Consider the following 16,069-nt stretch of genomic DNA (forward strand, 5'->3'; position numbering starts at 1 on the left):
TGGCCATTTGGTCATGCCTACAGAATCAAAGAAAGACTAAGGGAAAATAACAAAAAGCACAGGTCAATATGTACTTTCCAATAATTTTTTTGTTTTTAATATCAATTGATGTTTTAAAAAATACAGAGGTGTTTGACACAGAATAGCACCATTGTGTAGGACACACACAGTTCCTGCGCCCAGCACCTGAAGGGGACTCTTCTGGCCTGGGCTGGGGACAGTCACTCAGGGGGCGTTTGACTCACACCAGTTAGTTTCCTGCCTCTGCCTCGACCCAAAGGTCTTACAGGAAGACAATAAATAAATAGAACACCGAGATTTTATTTTGCAGTCTGCCCAGTTCAGGTCTCTTAAAAAGAGAGGGGAGAAAAGTCCACACTGTGAGCGGGTGGGATGAATGGACATCAGGTCAGGTCAGCCCTTCAGTGCAGAGCCCTAGAGTGACTGGGACTGGAAAGTACTTGGGTCCTCTGGGTTGGCAATGGATTGTGTTGTTTGTGGGTTCGGGTTTTTACAAGAAGCAGACAGGCCCTATGTCCACACCGAATTCCTGCTCGGGCCCTCCTATGTCCATGGGCGCAATGTCAATGATGGGGAGGCGCGAGGTCTTCTGTGACCGGTACTCGATCAGAGTCTTGCCCCACTTACCGGTGTGTTTCTAGGGGAGAAAGAGAGGAGACACCGTCCAGCGCCAGCCGCCCAGGACCCCAAAGCCGAGCCTCATAGAGCCCAAAGTACAAAACGTGCTCAGGGGCCCCCCCGACCTCTCCTTGGCTCGCCAGAGCCCTCTCCACCTCAACTCCTGGCCTTGCCAGCAAAGGCCCCTCCACGCTGCCCTCCCCTCCCGGCTCCCTCCCCCACAGCGAGCCCCTCTTCGCTCCAGCCTGGGGGCCGGCCCCCACACTCGACATGGATACACTCCTCCAAGGGTAACTGGACGTGCTGGGTAGGGCTTCTTTCCCCTGAGCCAAGGGAGGGAAGAAGACGGAACAGCACCCCTCCCTCACCTGTCACTCTGCCTGTCTTCTCTACCTAACCCCACCCGCTCACACCTCTGAGGATCCATCCCTTTAGACCTGACACCAGCTGTGGGCCCGCCCTCGGCCTCAGGCAGCTCATCTCTCCGGAGGCTCCCATCCCCATGCCCTGACTCACCGTGCAGCCATCCTTCAGGACAGTGTATGTGAACCGGCTGTTGCCCTCAGCCCGGATCTCCACGTCATTGGAGCCCTGGATGAGCAGGGCCTTCTTGAGGTTGCCGGCTGCTTCGTCCAGGTAGGCAATGCTGTCCTTGCAGTGGTAGGTGATATTCTGGGAGCCCTCGGTGGACAGCAGGCGTAGGAAGGTCATCTGGACGTTGGCCGTGTTGGGAGCTAGGTTGTCATCACCGTAGCTGAACTGTTCAGGCAGAGAGCAGTGGGGTGAGGCCCAGGGGCAGCATCCAGCGGGATCACGCTTCAAACTACAGTCCCTCCCCTTTCCTTCCTCTTCAGCCCCAAGGAAAACGGGTGAGAGTATGGGTGGGGTGCCATCAACTCGGAGGGAGAAAGAAGCGAAAGGCTTCAAGACGGCATCTCTGGCCTAGGGCAGCCAGGTACTCACGTGGAAGCCACCATTGATGGTTTCCCCAAACCAGATATGTTTCTTGTCCTTGCTCTTGCTGCTCCACCAGTTCTTCTTGGGAACGTTCGCTGGGTTGGGGTAGACGCAGGTCTCGCCAGTCTCCATGTTGCAGAAAACCTTCATGGCGTCCAAGGTGCAGCCCTGGTTGGGGTCAATCCAGTAGTCTCCTACAGGGGGAGACGCGACACCCCATCGGGGCTCAGACAGGCAGACACAACTGCCTAGGAGACACAGAAAGGCCAAGGGGGACGCAAGGGGCAGAGGCACAGGTGGTAAGGGCCACGTGTGGCCAAAGGGAGGGGAGACGCAAGGACCCAGGAGCAAGGAGACCCGGGCAGGAAAGTCCAGTGCTAAACACGGGTGCAAGCCAAAGGGCAGGAGCAGGGCCTGCCTGGTGGATGGAGCTCTCCCCTGACGTCACGTCTGCCACGTGGCCATGGCACGACAGGACCCAGGGTTGGGCTTTCTCTGCTGTGAGATGGAGGAGTGGCCATCTGCCAGAACCTTTCAGGCCCGGCTCTGCCCTGTGCTAAGCGATGCCTCCTCCCTTGTTCTGCAGGGGCCCCGTCCGGTGGGCTGACTTCCTGCTCTCTGGGGCCAGGGGTCCTGCCTGGCAGGCTCACCGCTCTTCCATTCAGGGTGGCAGAGTTTCAGGTCCCGGCAGGTGCGAGCAGGGTTCTTGCGTGAGCCCTCGGGGCTGCGGAGGCTCTCGATCTGGTTGTTGAGGGACTTGAGCGTGGCGTCCACCTCAGCATCATGCTGTCTCAGGTCGCTGGCTGCCTGGTCAGCCCGCATGTACTGCAGGGGGTCGGGGCCCTTCTCTCTCGGGCCGAGGCCAGCAAAGGCAGACATGTCGATGCCAGGGCCAGGGGGACCTGGAGGGCCAGGGGGTCCAGGGTTTCCAGGAGGGCCCTGCATCAGGAAACACAGCAATCAGCCGGGAATTGTGGGGATAGGCCCCTCCTGGGTACATCTCCACCTGCTAGAATACACTAGAGTGTCTTCTTCCAGTCCCGTGGGTGGGGGAGGGGTGCGGCAGGCCAAAGACCAAGAAAATCCTAGCACCTTCCCTACTTCTGCATCAGCCCCTCTCTTCTGTGTCCCAATACCAAGCATGGGCCCTTTGAACCTCCTGGGAAGACCCAGGATAAAGGATGCCCTCATCATTAGCTGCAGGCTGATGCCCTGAAAGAGGCCCTTGGCCCCAGAGCACGCAAGCCTCCCGGATGCTGGGGACAGGCCAGACCGCAGGGAAGGAGTCAGGACACTTACCGCAGGGCCAGTTTCGCCTGAACGTCCACGGGGACCAGGGGGTCCAATGGGGCCAGGGATTCCATTAGCACCATCTTTGCCGGAGGGACCGACAGGGCCAGGAGGACCCTGCGGGCCAGGAGAGAAGAGCCATCACGGAAGGGGCGGTCGGGAGTGGCCGCTCAGGGGACCGTCCTGACATGAAGCCCCGCAGCTTCATGCTTCTCTGTCACAGAGCCCAGCCCGGTCTCTGCCTCGTGGCTCTCCTACCATCCTAAGCTCCTCCTTGTCAAATCCATTCCCGGGGGCCCATCTGACAGCCGGGGGCTGTTGTCATGTTCACCCAGCCTGTGGACTCAGGTGTTTTTCTGGTCCCGGTCACCCTGAGCCAGTCCTACCTCCACTGCCAGGTGAGGCCCCCTGAGCCTGAGGCTTCCCTCCCCGCCCCCCGAGGAAGGGCTCACTCCAGCTCACTTACTCTAGGGCCAGAAGGACCAGCAGGACCAGAAGCACCTTGGTCTCCAGAAGGACCCTGTGCAAAAGGAAGAGGCGAAGGTCAGAGGTCAGCATGGACAGGGCCCCATCTTCCAGGGTGGGAGGCCTTCTTGAATATACATATGACATGTCCTACTCCCATTCCCTTCCCACTTCCTCAGGGTCGGAGGGAGGAGCAAGTCCTGAAAATTTCCTAGGAGGATCCCAAGTTGACTTAGCGGCCTGGGACACCCGAGCGGGCTCTGAGCAACGGGAGGCCCTGGGGAGCCATGCATAGACGGCAACACTCACAGGAGGTCCAGGCAGACCCTGCAGACCGGTGAAGCCACGGTGTCCCTTCAGTCCCCTCTCGCCAGCTTCCCCAGCTTCTCCTTTGTCACCCCGGGGGCCTTGAGGGCCCTGGGAACAAGACAGACACAGGCCAGGTCAGGTTGGCCAGGGCGAGAGCACGCTGCTGGCCTCACCTGAGCCACGGAGTCCTGGGATCCACAGGGTCCCCACTGGCCTCCAAACCTGCCCCTGTTGGGAACCCCACAGAGGACACGCAGATACTCACTGGGATTCCCCGGGCTCCTGCCGGTCCTGCGGGACCCATGGGGCCTTGTGCGCCCTGTGAGGGGGAATGTGGGGACAGCGTCAGAGCAGAGCCAGGACAGGGAGGGCCCTCCTCTGCATCTGTCCCAGGCTGGGCACCGAGGTTGCTGCTCCCACAGCCCAGAGACCGCCAGGGCCCGGGGACCAGGCCGACGGTGGGTGAGCTCCCAGCTCACTTGGCCACCCTCCTCCACTCCCAGCTTTTACTGAATTAAGGATACTCACAGCCTCTCCTCGGTCTCCCTGCTTTCCAGTCGGGCCGGCAGGGCCGGGAGAGCCAGGGGCCCCGGGGGCTCCGGGGGCGCCCACGGCACCGGTCTCACCACGATCACCCTGTCAGGAGAGAGGACTCAGCCTTAGAGAGGAATGTTCCAGAAGAGACCTGGAGAAAATGTCCTTCCCAACTGAGACAAGAACTCTGACCCCAACCTGCCACCCCAGGCTGAGCTGTTAGGCCCGACAGAATGTCCTCCCTGTCCCACTGCACACAGAGACACCCAGATATTCACCTTGACTCCAGCCGCGCCATCTCTGCCAGGGGGGCCGTCAGCACCAGGGCTTCCCTGGGCAAGGGGAGACAAGATGCCATGAGAGCTGCCCCTGCCCGGCTCCCACACTGCTCGTCCACCCTGCCCTCAGGAGCCCCAGGCTTGCGCCCTTCCATCCAGCTGCAGCTCCGGAAGCTCCCCAAGCTTCCTTCTGCCTTCCTCCCCGAGCACCGGTTCTCAGTCTCCGCGCCCTCCCTCCCCCATCACAACCTTCCCATCCCAGCCGGCCACTTGGGCCTATCAGCCGGTCCTGCCATCCCCTCCTCCGGGGCGCCAGGACTGGGCCGGTCCGCCTCGCCCTGGTAAGGGCCACCCACCACGGGTCCCGCTGCTCACCTCTCGTCCAGGTTCGCCAGCAGGACCGGTCAGGCCAGGAGGACCCACGGGGCCGGGAGGACCTCGGTCTCCAGATGCACCAGGAGCTCCCTGCTTGCCGGGCTCACCCTGGAAAGACAGCGACAGGGACAATGAGTGTGCACGCCTAAGAATCCCAGCCCCAGACCTGCTGAGCCTTTCCAGAGAAAGGGCTGACAGAGGGAGAGTTCGGAGGGTGCAGAGTGGGTGGAAGCCTCAGAGAGTGGCGGTGTTTCTGCGGAAGCCAGGCCACCGCACCAAGAGCATGGCATGCAGAGCCCTGGCCTGAGCCAGACTGGGCCCGGCTCCCCAAAGGAAGGGGCGTCCTTCACTCACCGATGGGCCCGGCAAGCCAGGAAATCCTCTCTCACCACGCTGCCCAGGTAGACCGACGATGCCCCTCTGACCAGCCAGACCTTGGGGACCTGGGGGACCATCGGGGCCCTAAGAGAAGGGAGGCAGGGGTGAGAGCATGAGCTCAGAGCTCGAAAGGCCCAGCCAGCCACACCCAGCCTGGCGGCCGCTCGCTCACTAACCCCAGCCCTCTCCCCACCCCAACAGCATCCCCTCCCGAGCGGCCCCTTCCATCGTGGGCTCTGTGAGCTCCAAAGAACCCCTGGCCCGGGGCCGTGACGGACTTACAGAGGGTCCGTCCTCTCCAGGCTCCCCCTTCTCGCCGGGGGGTCCGGCAGGACCTTGGAGACCGGGGTCACCGGCACGGCCAGGGGGGCCACTGTCTCCTCGAGCGCCTTTGGGACCATCTTTTCCAGAAGGACCAGGGGGCCCCGGGGGCCCAGGGTTTCCCTAGAAGAGCAAATGCAAGAAATGAGAATTCCTCTCACCCTGCTCCATCCAGGCTGCCAAAGCCGTTGTGGCCCCAGGGACCGGGGCTCCGTCCACAGGAAGGACAGCCTGACCCCTGCCCCGGTGCACCTCTTCCATCCTCTCTCCCCTGGGGGAGCTGTGAGCAGCCAGCCCTGCGTTCTCCAGCCCTGCATTTGCCTTTTCTGATCTACTTCTTCCTCCTGCCGGCTTCCTCTCGGCTCGATCCTACTGTTCTCGAGGAACCGCTCAAACCTGGCCCCTCTGACCCTCTGCACTCGGGGGCGGTCAGCTGGGTGACTTTCCACCACCTCTCCTCCCTCCACGGCAAACTCCCAAGGGGCGAGATGCAGAATTTGTACAGGCCGGGAACACAGGACGTGCTCAAGAAACAGGGCAAGGCAATTGTGCCCGCCTGTCCGGCCCCCTGAGGGTTCAAGCCCAAGTCAGCAGGGAGGGTTGTGCTTGGCCAACAAGAGGGCCACAGCCCCTGCTCCCAGCTGTTTGAAAGGAGAACAGGTCCCCATGATCAGTTAACTACTACTCGTCCCAGGAGGGGGATCGGTCTGAAGGGATGGGAGCCAGCCTGTTGGGGGTGCCAGACTCCAGCCGTCCGTGCCTCTCTCGCCAGGAGGGCGGGAGGAACCAGCCCGGGATGTCACTTACATTGGAGCCTGGGGGTCCGACGCGGCCAGCAGCTCCAGGGAATCCAGTGGCTCCCTGTGTGAGGGGAAGAGCGGCCGTGAGTCCCTCAGGGGGCCTGAGAATCCGAGGGGGGCAGGGGTCTCCGAGGCCGGTGCCGAAAGGGGCAAGGAGAGCTAGCGAGGGGGGGGGAAGGGCCCATGGGGTCTGGCCCTCGGTCAGGAAGCTGTAGCTTCCCTGTCTCCAGCTCCGGCAGGGGGCTGTCCCCGGCCAGAGATGTCCCAGGACCACAGCACGCCAGCAGCGAGGGCCCCTCCCCCAGTGGCTGTGGGCTGGGCTTAGGCTGGGGGCAAAAGCAACACTGGGAAAGGAGGCGAGTCAATCCCAGAACACCAGCGCGGGAGCCTCTGGCCGGGCCTTCTTCGTGAGCTGAGGCCAGAGTGGAGGCACGAGAAGCTGCCGCCCCCACAGTGCCCTCCACCCCACCTGGTAGGAAAGGGGACCTCACTCACCGGGGGGCCTTGAGCACCTCGGGCTCCTTTAGGACCAGTCACACCAGTAGGACCCTGGGAAGGAAGGAGGGAGGGACACAGCGAGGCCCGGTCACCCAGAGGAGGGCTATGGGCTTCTGGGCCTAGGGCCTGTTTGACACCCACCCCCAACAATGGACTCCCGAGAGCTAGGTTTTCAAAGATGTAACCTTCTTGGCACTAAAATCCCAGCCTGAAGAAGCCGTCACAGAGGGGCCTGCCACCCCGGCCACGAGAGACTCACGTTCTAGGAGAGCTCAGGGAGGAAAGGCCCATCGGGCATCTGCAGAGCTGGGCCAACGTCTCCCCAGTCCCTCCCCAGGAGCCTGGCTGCTCTGTCCCAGGCTCTCTGTCCTCAGCCTGCACCCTGTGTCTGCTGGCCCCACACCCCAGCCCCAAGACAATGAAAGTCAATTTAGCTACTTTAGAACCTTTGTCCCCGAGTAGAGCTTCCTCCCCACAGCCTCTCCTTTCTGCGGCTGGGGCGGTGTCTGCCAGGCCGAGAGACTGAAACTCGGCGGAGGGGGGAGGCGCTACACACCACAGGCCTGCTGGCCATTCTCTACCTGTCCGCGCCCCTCCCCTGGCACCCAGCCATCCCTGCCCATGGGAACAGTTCCTGGGGGAGCTCACTGCTACTCACCTGAGGCCCAGGAGCTCCAGAGGGGCCCTGAGGACCTGGGGCACCAGCATCACCTTTCTGGCCAGCCTCTCCTTGCTCGCCCTTGGCACCTGGCTGGCCATCAGCACCCTGTCCCAGGGAGGAGGAGGCGGAGGAATGAGAGTCAAGCCAAATACTCCAGGTTCTTCCAAAAGGGCCAGAGGCTCTGGGTGGGTGGGTGGGTGAGCGAGTGTGTGTCCACCCTGGCCTGAAGGCTGCTCTAAGATGGGTCTGTGAGGTCAGTGTGGAGGTGCAAGGGGAGAAGGAAGAGGCCACTCCCGTCTTCTTTAAATTCTGTCCCTCCCGCGCCCAAAGGCTGGGAGGTGCCGCCAGGTTTCGAGCTGGCCTGAGTGGAGGGCTGGGAAGGAGGGTAGACACTTACGGGAGGCCCTGCAAATCCAGCGGGCCCGGGGGGTCCAGTCTCTCCGCGTTCACCCTGTGAGAGAAGAGGCCCAGGAGAGGTAAGGCCCCACGGCCGTCTGCTTCTGTCCCCTCCGGTAAGCCAGAGCCCTCTGGCCCCGCCCTTGCCCAGCCTCCCCAGAGGACCCCCAAAAGTAGCCTCCGGGAAGCCCTGTCCTAAAGACAAGGGACCCAAGTCAGAAAGCCTCTCTTGGTCAGAGGATCTAGCAACCTGAAGGCCCTCCACCTTGCCCACACCATGGGGAGGACAGGCCTTCTCCCTTCCTTTCTCATCCCTCCTCGCACCCCCACACCCAAAGCGCCAGGCTGAGGGCCCGGTTCCGGGGCAGATACTCACCGGGGCGCCGCGAGCACCAGCAGTTCCTGCAGGACCGGGGGGTCCAACTTCTCCCTAAGGCGGGGAGGGGGGACAAGAGCCATGGATAAGGGATGGGGGTCCGGGTGGGGCCCTTCAAGAGCCAAGTGCATGCAGGAGGCCTCACAAGGGAGGGCCTGTTTTCTCCCTGTTGCTTCAGGCCCGCCTTCCTGGGGCCTCCGCTGAGCGCAGGTCTTACCGCCCGCCCCGCGCCCCACAGTGGCTCCGCTGCCCGGGGCACACAGCCAGAGACTCTGCTCTTAAGAAGACTCCCACCCCTCACTGCTTGCAGCCCCCCGTGGGCAGGAGGGTGCCAGGTGTTAAGTGAGGAGGCGAGACCGCAGTCTTTGGCGTGATGGGGGAGGCGAGCCAGAGAGAGGAGCTCACCTTCTCACCGTTGGCACCAGCGGGCCCAGGGGGGCCAATGGGACCAGTCAGGCCCTGGGGAGAAGACACAAAGGTGAGGGAGACAGAAGAGTTGACCAGGACTTGGAGCCCAGCAGGGAGTCTAGGACCTCACACCCGGTGGACCCTGGCACACCCTCCCCAGGCCCCCAGAACGCCCCCCACCCTGCAGCCCCGGTTTTGTTGGGAGAGTGCCCAGAGCTGCCCAGTCTGCACAACTGAGGTAGGACCAGGGGCTGCACTCACACACCGCCTTCCTGTCCCCAGAGTGCAGGGCTGGAGACCCATGGGGCCGCCAGGGCGCCTGCACCCAGCATTCACTTACTCGTCCACCGTCCTTCCCGGGGGCTCCCTCAGGGCCTTTCTCGCCAACATCACCCTGGGGGATAGAGCAGACAGGCCACCTCAGGAGGGTGCTCCCGCTCAGTCCCACCCTCACTGAGGCCCCGGGCAGAGCTCGGCCCCCGGCCCAACAGGATCTGCTGTGGGCTCAGGGTGAGAGAGAGGACTGAGATGGAGGGAAGGGGGGAGGGTGTCACTAGAGGGCAAAGAGAAGGCCAGAGGGGTCTCCAAGGTCCTCAAGAGGGTTAACGAGGGACCTCCCCAGCCAGGTGCCGTAGGGAGGCGGGAGGGGTGAGTGTGGAGGAGGCGCGGCCAAGCCGGTACTCACCCTGTCTCCCTTGGGCCCCGCAATGCCCGCTGCTCCCCTCTCTCCGGGCATGCCCTGCAGACCTGGAGGGCCCTGAGCCCCAGGGGGGCCAGCCGGGCCAGATGCGCCCTGCGGGGAAGGGGAGGGAGTCTGTGGTGGGCAGCACCTGCCCAGGACCCCAGCGCCCAAGCCCCCTCCTCAGCCAGACCTCCTTGCCGTCTTGTCTTCGAACGTCTGCCCTCCTCCTTTCTTCATTCCTCCTGAGCCCCTCCCGCCCCCCCCTGCCTCCCCTAGCAGGGCCTCCCGGGCTGGCCCCCACAACCCCAACAGCCTCACTTACTTTGGGACCGTCCGTGCCAGGAGTGCCGGGGAGGCCACGGGGACCCTGGAGGCCCTGGGCCCCGGGAGAGCCACGTTCTCCTGGGAAACCTCGTTCGCCCTGTCGCAGAGACACCATGGAGCAATCAGGTGAGAGAGAGGGGGCAGAGGCCCCGGGAAAAGCAGGGGCATGGCGGGCAGAGCACTACGGAGTGCACTTGCAGAACGGCACAGGGAGAGGGCAGGCCCGGGGGGCCACCAGAAATGGCCAACACTCACCCTGGGACCCACGAGGCCAGGGGCTCCAGCTTCACCGGGGACACCCTGGGGAACAAAGAAGGATATGTGAGAGAGGGAAGCTTTTCTGTCCCCCAGCCAGGGCGGAGCAGCCCTCGCACTGGACTGGAGGCTGAGCTGGGATGTGGCCCCAGACATTCCCGGCCTCCTGGGGCCCCAGGGGCCCTCCTGCCCTTGTCTCCTGGGCAGCAGAAGAGATCTTCCCTTCTAAACTGCAGGTTCAAAGAGCCCCGTACTCACCTGGTCACCTGGTTTTCCACCTTCACCTGGGGGACCAGGAGGGCCAGGAAGTCCCTAGAGGGCAAAGTGACATGCATTAGCCAAGGAGTGAGTCCACTGCCTCAGCCCTCCAGGGAGCCCCAGCATGGGGACCACAGGGAAGCCTCGTCCCCCTGTCCCCCTCGGGAGTCTGCACAACCGAGGTAGGACCAGGGGCTGCACTCACACACCGCCCTCTTGTCCCCAGAGTGCAGGGCTAGAGACCCATGGGGCTCCCACAGAGCCCTGGGCACGGAAAGAACTGAAGAGAGGGCCCAGTCCAGCCACCTACCTGGAACCCAGATGGCCCAGGAGCACCCTGTTCACCTCGTTCACCAGCAGGTCCCTGCAGAGGGAAACAAAGGTGACCTGAGCCAGTGCTGCAGAGAATCGGAAAGCCTCGGCCAGAGGGGACTGCGGTGGCAGCAGGAGGGCTGCCCAGACACCTTCCTGCACTGCCCACAAAAGCTTCCCTCGCTACTCTCCCACCGATGATCTGCACCCCTGAAACAGTGGGGGGGTCCACACTGCCCTGGCTGAGGGTGGGTCTGGTGTCCCAGAGGAGCCCAGATCCTCATCATCCTAGGTGGGCCTGAGGTGCCTTGGCCTCCGTGCCACCACCCCATGCCCACAGGGCCACCTGGAGAGGCTAGGCAGGTACTTACAGCTGGTCCGGGGGGTCCTGCAGCACCTGTCTCACCATCTTTGCCAGGAAGACCCTAGAGGAGGGAGGAAAGGGTGATGGTGTGACACACATCCTTCAGTTCCGCAGACCCCAGCGCTGAGCAGGTACACTTGGTGGCCCAGAGATTCCAGACCTCCATGATTCCCCAACCCAAATTCCATTTCTACCCCCTTCTTTCCCTGGGCCCCTTCTTTTCCCAGTCTTTCTCAGCATGGGACTCTTCCTCCTCTCCCTGGACTGCTGACCAACAGCAGCTGGAAGTCTCCCTGTGTGGATCCCCAAAGGACCCAGAGCAGCGGGACCCCAGCCAGAGGAACCCCCACTGCTGACTAGGACCCCGGGAGCAGGCCGAGGGATGGGGCTCCCCTTGCACGTGTCCAGCTAGCACCAACACGCGGACAGTGAGGCAGGCTACTTACTCTCAGGCCAGGAGCACCAGGCAGTCCCTTCTCTCCGGCCTTGCCAGGCTCACCCTGGAGGAAAGAGGGCAGGACCATGAAGGGAGGGTTTGGGGTGGAGGGGCTAGAGCGGGCTGGGGAGACTGGGGCTCGGGGCCATAGCCTGATGGGCAGCAAAAGCTCAAGCTGAGTATCTGCACCCTCTCGTGCTTGGGAGTGAGACAGCACTGTGCCATGGAACGATGTCATGGCTGAGGCCCTGAAGCTCTCAGGAACCCCAGGTTTCCCCAGATCACATGCACTCCTGCAGGACACGGAGGCCCAAGCTGCCCATGGCACCAGGGCTCCTGCTCCTAACTGCCCATGGGTTAACTCTACTCAGGAGCCGGTCCTTTCTCTAGGGCCGAGGAGGGAGGTCGCACTGTGTGCAAGGAAATGGAAGGGCAGGTTGTGACTTACATTGGCACCTTTGGGGCCAGGGAAACCCATGACGCCAGGCTGCCCACGAGCACCCTGAGGACCTGGAGGACCAGGGCGGCCATCTTCACCGGGGGCTCCCTGAAACAGAGGACGCCATAGTCAGAACGTAGACACTCCGACCACATTCGTGCATCCAGCATCTACCAAGTGCCCACTGTGCTGGCGGGCACACGGCACGTGGGGTTGATCAAGGTCTCAACCAGCAGCCCACGCCACACACGCGGACCCTGGCAGCAACAAGGCGCAGCTTAAACGAGGAGCGTAGCCCCTAACAGTGCACGCCAGGCTTTGTCCTCCTCCAAGGAAAGGCCCCAAAGCACAAAGGCACACGAGGATGGCATTTTCAGAGCTCCACACCTGGCCTGATGCCCACCATTTGCCCCCTCCCCAATCCTCAAAATGCATAAGCTACCCCCACCCAAACTCCCATCTCTCGTCCTACTTGCCTCCCCAGGGATATCCCCTCCCAACTACCCCAGATGGGAGACTTACAGAAGGACCAACTTTGCCTTGAGGACCAGCATCACCAGGGCGACCAGTGAGACCCTTTGTTCAGGAGAGAGAGAGAGGATGGGTGTCAGGGAAGGCCCCAGGTCCTCCCAATCCTGGCCGCACAGGGCTGGAGGGAGCAGGTGGGGAAGGGCACGAGGACTTGGCTCAGAGCTGGAAGTCAAGAGCAAAAGCAGCTTGGCTACTTACCCGGGCTCCGGGAAGGCCAGGCTCTCCAGGACGGCCAGGGTCACCGTTGGCTCCTTTGGGACCAGCAAGGCCGCTGGGCCCTCGCTCTCCAGGGGCTCCCTACACAAGGGGAGGCAGGGAGTCAGCAGGAGGCCATTTGACCAGCAGTGCAGGCACCCCAGCCCCTCTTCCCCCACTCACCTTTGGACCTGCTAGACCATCCTGACCTGGGAAACCACGGTTGCCAGGAGCACCCTAGAAGGAAGGGGGAGGAGGACGGGTAGTGAGTTAGAATGGCCCCTGACCCAGCCATACAGAGAGCCCCGCCCCGCTTCAGGAGATCAATCCCACCAACCCACAAACCACCATTTCTGTAGGTGGGTAGCTATGGCCGGCAAGATTCTGAGAGATTAACTTCTCGGGCCTGTCCTGGGGAGTAGCTCAAACTGTTTCATGCCATCCTGGGGGTGGGGAGCACAAACAAGGAGGGCTCCCTGTCCCCACAGCAGTGAGTGGAGAAGAGAGGAATCGGATACTCAGGCCACAGGACTTGGCCAGAACACAGAGCCACAAAGACTCAACTTCCACGTCCAGGACACACCCCACAGAAAGTGGGAACTCCCAGCCCACTTACTCTCTCTCCAGGGGGACCGACGGGCCCAGCACCACCAGGCTCTCCACGGGCACCTCTTTTGCCTTCTTCACCAGCAGGACCAGGGGCTCCTTGGGGGCCAGCAGGGCCCTGAGAAGCAGCACAAAAGAGAAACAGGGTGAGTCTTCACCTGGCGCTGGGTCCGTCCCTGGCCTGGCAGGGGAGGGAGAGGCCTTGGCTATTGTTTTAGGGCTGGGGACTGGGGAAGAGGGGCCATAAAGGATCGGCCCAGGGAGAGCAGACGTGGCCCAGTGGGAAGAGAGAGGGTGGAAAGTTGAAACTGTTCAAATTGGTCAAACCAAAGATGGGAGCTTAAGCTGCATCAGCTTCTCAACCTGTTATGTCCCCTCCTCCAGGCACAACCTGAGGAGGCCCCAGATTAGGGGACGGGGCTACAGAGGAGCAGGGCCGTGGGCTGGGGGATGGCTCTGGGCCCGAGAGCTGGCGGGCAGATACTCACAGGTTCTCCTTTGGGGCCTTGTTCACCTTTGAAGCCAGCGATACCAGGCTCGCCCTTGGGAAAGACAGAGGCAGGTTCTCACACTAGGTTCTCTCCATGGACCCTGCCCACCTCCGGACACCCTTAAAGGCAGCCCCTTCCTTCCCCCGCCTCCCCCCCCCCCCCGGAAGGACACCAGTGTGAGCGCAGGAAGGAGGGATGGTAGGGTTTGACTCCAGGGGTATTAGTGGGACTTGGGGTTCACACTGGGCCTTACCGTCTGACCTTTCGGGCCCAGAGGCCCAGTTGCACCTTGAGGGCCAGGTGGACCACGGGGCCCAGGGAAGCCGGGGGCACCAGCAATGCCAGGAGCACCCTGTCAGCATGAGTAGAAGAGAGGCGCATCAGGAGACAGAGCAAGGAGGGACTGACCCACCTGCACGAGCCAAGGCCCAGGGCCACACTCACAGCAGATCCTTTGGCTCCAGGAATTCCATCAGTTCCGGGGTTACCCTGAAAAAAGAAGATGGTGTCATTATAAACTAAGAAGCAAAGAAAAGCCCCAGCCGCCCCCCAGCCCTCCCAGGCTGCTGATCCAAGGGCTGTCCATTGCAGACATGGCCCTGCTGGATGTTTCAAGGGGAGGACGGGGTTGGAGGGAGAGGTGTCCCTAGAGCTCAGGATGCAAGTGCTGGGCCAAAATGAAGGTTTGGTGGGTGGGGTTCTGCTTGGGGCCCCACTGCTCTCAGAAGTAGACAGAGTCAAGAGCAGCAGGGGCCACAGACCCCAGGTGCTTCAGACCAAAGGGAAGCTGCACTTACAGAGGCACCGGCCGGCCCGGGGGACCCAGGAGTACCAGGTTCGCCGCGAGGACCTTGAGCGCCCTCGGGACCGCGAGCACCAGTGGGGCCAGCTTCACCCTGGGCAGAGACGGAGGGATGGAATGAGGAGAAGACGGGGGGCACAGACCTCTCGCGGGCAGCCACAGGCACGCACCAGCAGGCTGAGACACACACGCACCCACCGTGTGCAGGCGTGTGCCCCGCGCGTTCCCACAGGCCCCGGCCTGATGACCTCGTCCTCCCGCCTCCTGCGCTCGCCGTGTCCCCTCGACACCGGCAGATGCATGCCTCTGTGGGCCCCATCAGCGCCCCTCGGGAAGGCCCTGCTGGGGGGTCCTGCCCGCAGCGGGCAGCGCCGTGGGCTGATGGGCGGGCAACCGAGGTGGGCAGCCTTTACCTCCCCCCCGTCCACCTAGTGCTTTTCCTGAGGAAACGGAGGCCCTGGGACAGCTCGGCTCATGGCACCCCTCCACTCGTATCAGGCTGTGGCCCGGGCCGGCTTGAAGCGAGCCAGGCAGCCAGGGCAAAAGCAAGCTGGGCCGCGGCCCGATTCTCCTGGGCTTCTGGCGGCCCCCACAAGCCCCCAGCATGGCCTCTGCTTGTACTGTCCCTGTTTTCCTGAAAGGCACAAGCGGCCCGGCTCTGGGCTGTGTGGCCCGCAGAGGGCCCTGGGGAGGCCGCTGAGCCGGAGGCCGGGCAGGGCCTGCTCAGGTTTCTCCTCGGAGCGCTCTCGCTTCACTTCTGTAGTTATTATTTCTAAAGGTCAGGCCCCCTCACCTTCCGCTGTCCCTCCTCACAATGGGTCTCCTTCACCCAGCTCCCAGGGGCCTCAGACACTGTCTGGTTGCCACGGAAACCCCCGGGAGGGGAGAGGCAACCTGATGCCAGTGACCACACGGAGGCTCCTTATTCATCTCGGGAGAGAATTCCCAGGGAACGTGTGCACCGGAATCCCCGCTTGGGCCGCGGGGGCCTTTCCCTGAACCGGCTGGCCTCCCCTGGCCCCTGTTAATCCTCGGAAGCACTCTGTTAGCACTGCTGGGCCGCACCGAGCCCCCCAGCTGAAGCGGGGCCCAGGGGAAGCTCGGAGCCATCTCCCTGCCCCCGTCCTCCGGCTCTCCTCCGGGGCTAGAGGCTGCGGAGCTTTGCCTTCTTCCCTTCGGGTCCTGGTCTTCTGCTCCCTCCCAGATCTCCGATGTCTCCCCGTCATTTTCTGCCTCCCCCCCAATCTCAAGCTGGAACTGTACCCCCAGCTCTGCATCCTGCCGGCTTACTTTCCCTTCCAGCCGGGAGCTGTGAAATGCCTGGCCCTTCTTTGCCTCCACGGAGAGCAGCAGTGGGTGGGGGTGGGAGACACCCCTCAGAAGGGAAGGGGGGACTGTCTGGGGGGCAGTCAGCAAGAACAGGGGAAAAGGGGCAGGGCACGTACCTTGGCCCCGGGAGCACCAGGGAAGCCAGGACCGCCAGCGGGACCCACGGGACCCTGGAGGAAGGAAGGAGGGGGAAAGTGAATGCCGTTTCTGGGTAGTATTTCTCCAGCCCCCAGAGTGAGCCACCCCCACACCTCACACTCCTCCCCACCTCTGTACCGATTTGACTCTGCATCCCTTGTGGCTCAAAGTCCCTGGATGAAAACTGTCCCCACGGCCAGTGTCCCTGAGCCTGGCTTCCCA

The 16,069-nt window shown here is 62.7% G+C and overlaps 1 protein-coding gene across 1 annotated transcript in view; it reads right to left on the bottom strand.

Moving 5' to 3' along the window:
• Positions 1 to 71: 71 nt before the first annotated feature.
• COL2A1 (collagen type II alpha 1 chain) overlaps positions 72 to 16,069 on the bottom strand; it is a 30,740-nt gene continuing 14,742 nt past the window's right edge. Inside the window, exons 15-51 of the mRNA XM_078075935.1 lie at positions 15,826 to 15,879; positions 14,376 to 14,474; positions 14,023 to 14,067; positions 13,832 to 13,930; positions 13,576 to 13,629; positions 13,098 to 13,205; positions 12,665 to 12,718; positions 12,485 to 12,583; positions 12,278 to 12,331; positions 11,765 to 11,863; positions 11,327 to 11,380; positions 10,888 to 10,941; positions 10,515 to 10,568; positions 10,205 to 10,258; positions 9,947 to 9,991; positions 9,690 to 9,788; positions 9,371 to 9,478; positions 9,026 to 9,079; positions 8,683 to 8,736; positions 8,278 to 8,331; positions 7,903 to 7,956; positions 7,503 to 7,610; positions 6,842 to 6,895; positions 6,354 to 6,407; positions 5,508 to 5,669; positions 5,202 to 5,309; positions 4,848 to 4,955; positions 4,473 to 4,526; positions 4,189 to 4,296; positions 3,926 to 3,979; positions 3,661 to 3,768; positions 3,353 to 3,406; positions 2,896 to 3,003; positions 2,247 to 2,535; positions 1,603 to 1,790; positions 1,156 to 1,398; positions 72 to 658 (exon numbers count right to left, since the gene is read on the bottom strand). Of these exons, the coding sequence (XP_077932061.1) occupies positions 512 to 658; positions 1,156 to 1,398; positions 1,603 to 1,790; positions 2,247 to 2,535; positions 2,896 to 3,003; positions 3,353 to 3,406; positions 3,661 to 3,768; positions 3,926 to 3,979; positions 4,189 to 4,296; positions 4,473 to 4,526; positions 4,848 to 4,955; positions 5,202 to 5,309; positions 5,508 to 5,669; positions 6,354 to 6,407; positions 6,842 to 6,895; positions 7,503 to 7,610; positions 7,903 to 7,956; positions 8,278 to 8,331; positions 8,683 to 8,736; positions 9,026 to 9,079; positions 9,371 to 9,478; positions 9,690 to 9,788; positions 9,947 to 9,991; positions 10,205 to 10,258; positions 10,515 to 10,568; positions 10,888 to 10,941; positions 11,327 to 11,380; positions 11,765 to 11,863; positions 12,278 to 12,331; positions 12,485 to 12,583; positions 12,665 to 12,718; positions 13,098 to 13,205; positions 13,576 to 13,629; positions 13,832 to 13,930; positions 14,023 to 14,067; positions 14,376 to 14,474; positions 15,826 to 15,879 (3,396 nt within the window). The 3' untranslated portion in view covers positions 72 to 511. The remainder of the gene's footprint in view (positions 659 to 1,155; positions 1,399 to 1,602; positions 1,791 to 2,246; positions 2,536 to 2,895; positions 3,004 to 3,352; positions 3,407 to 3,660; positions 3,769 to 3,925; positions 3,980 to 4,188; positions 4,297 to 4,472; positions 4,527 to 4,847; positions 4,956 to 5,201; positions 5,310 to 5,507; positions 5,670 to 6,353; positions 6,408 to 6,841; positions 6,896 to 7,502; positions 7,611 to 7,902; positions 7,957 to 8,277; positions 8,332 to 8,682; positions 8,737 to 9,025; positions 9,080 to 9,370; positions 9,479 to 9,689; positions 9,789 to 9,946; positions 9,992 to 10,204; positions 10,259 to 10,514; positions 10,569 to 10,887; positions 10,942 to 11,326; positions 11,381 to 11,764; positions 11,864 to 12,277; positions 12,332 to 12,484; positions 12,584 to 12,664; positions 12,719 to 13,097; positions 13,206 to 13,575; positions 13,630 to 13,831; positions 13,931 to 14,022; positions 14,068 to 14,375; positions 14,475 to 15,825; positions 15,880 to 16,069) is intronic.

Source organism: Halichoerus grypus, chromosome 6, assembly GCF_964656455.1.
Source record: "Halichoerus grypus chromosome 6, mHalGry1.hap1.1, whole genome shotgun sequence".
Classification (NCBI taxonomy): Eukaryota; Metazoa; Chordata; class Mammalia; order Carnivora; family Phocidae; genus Halichoerus; species Halichoerus grypus.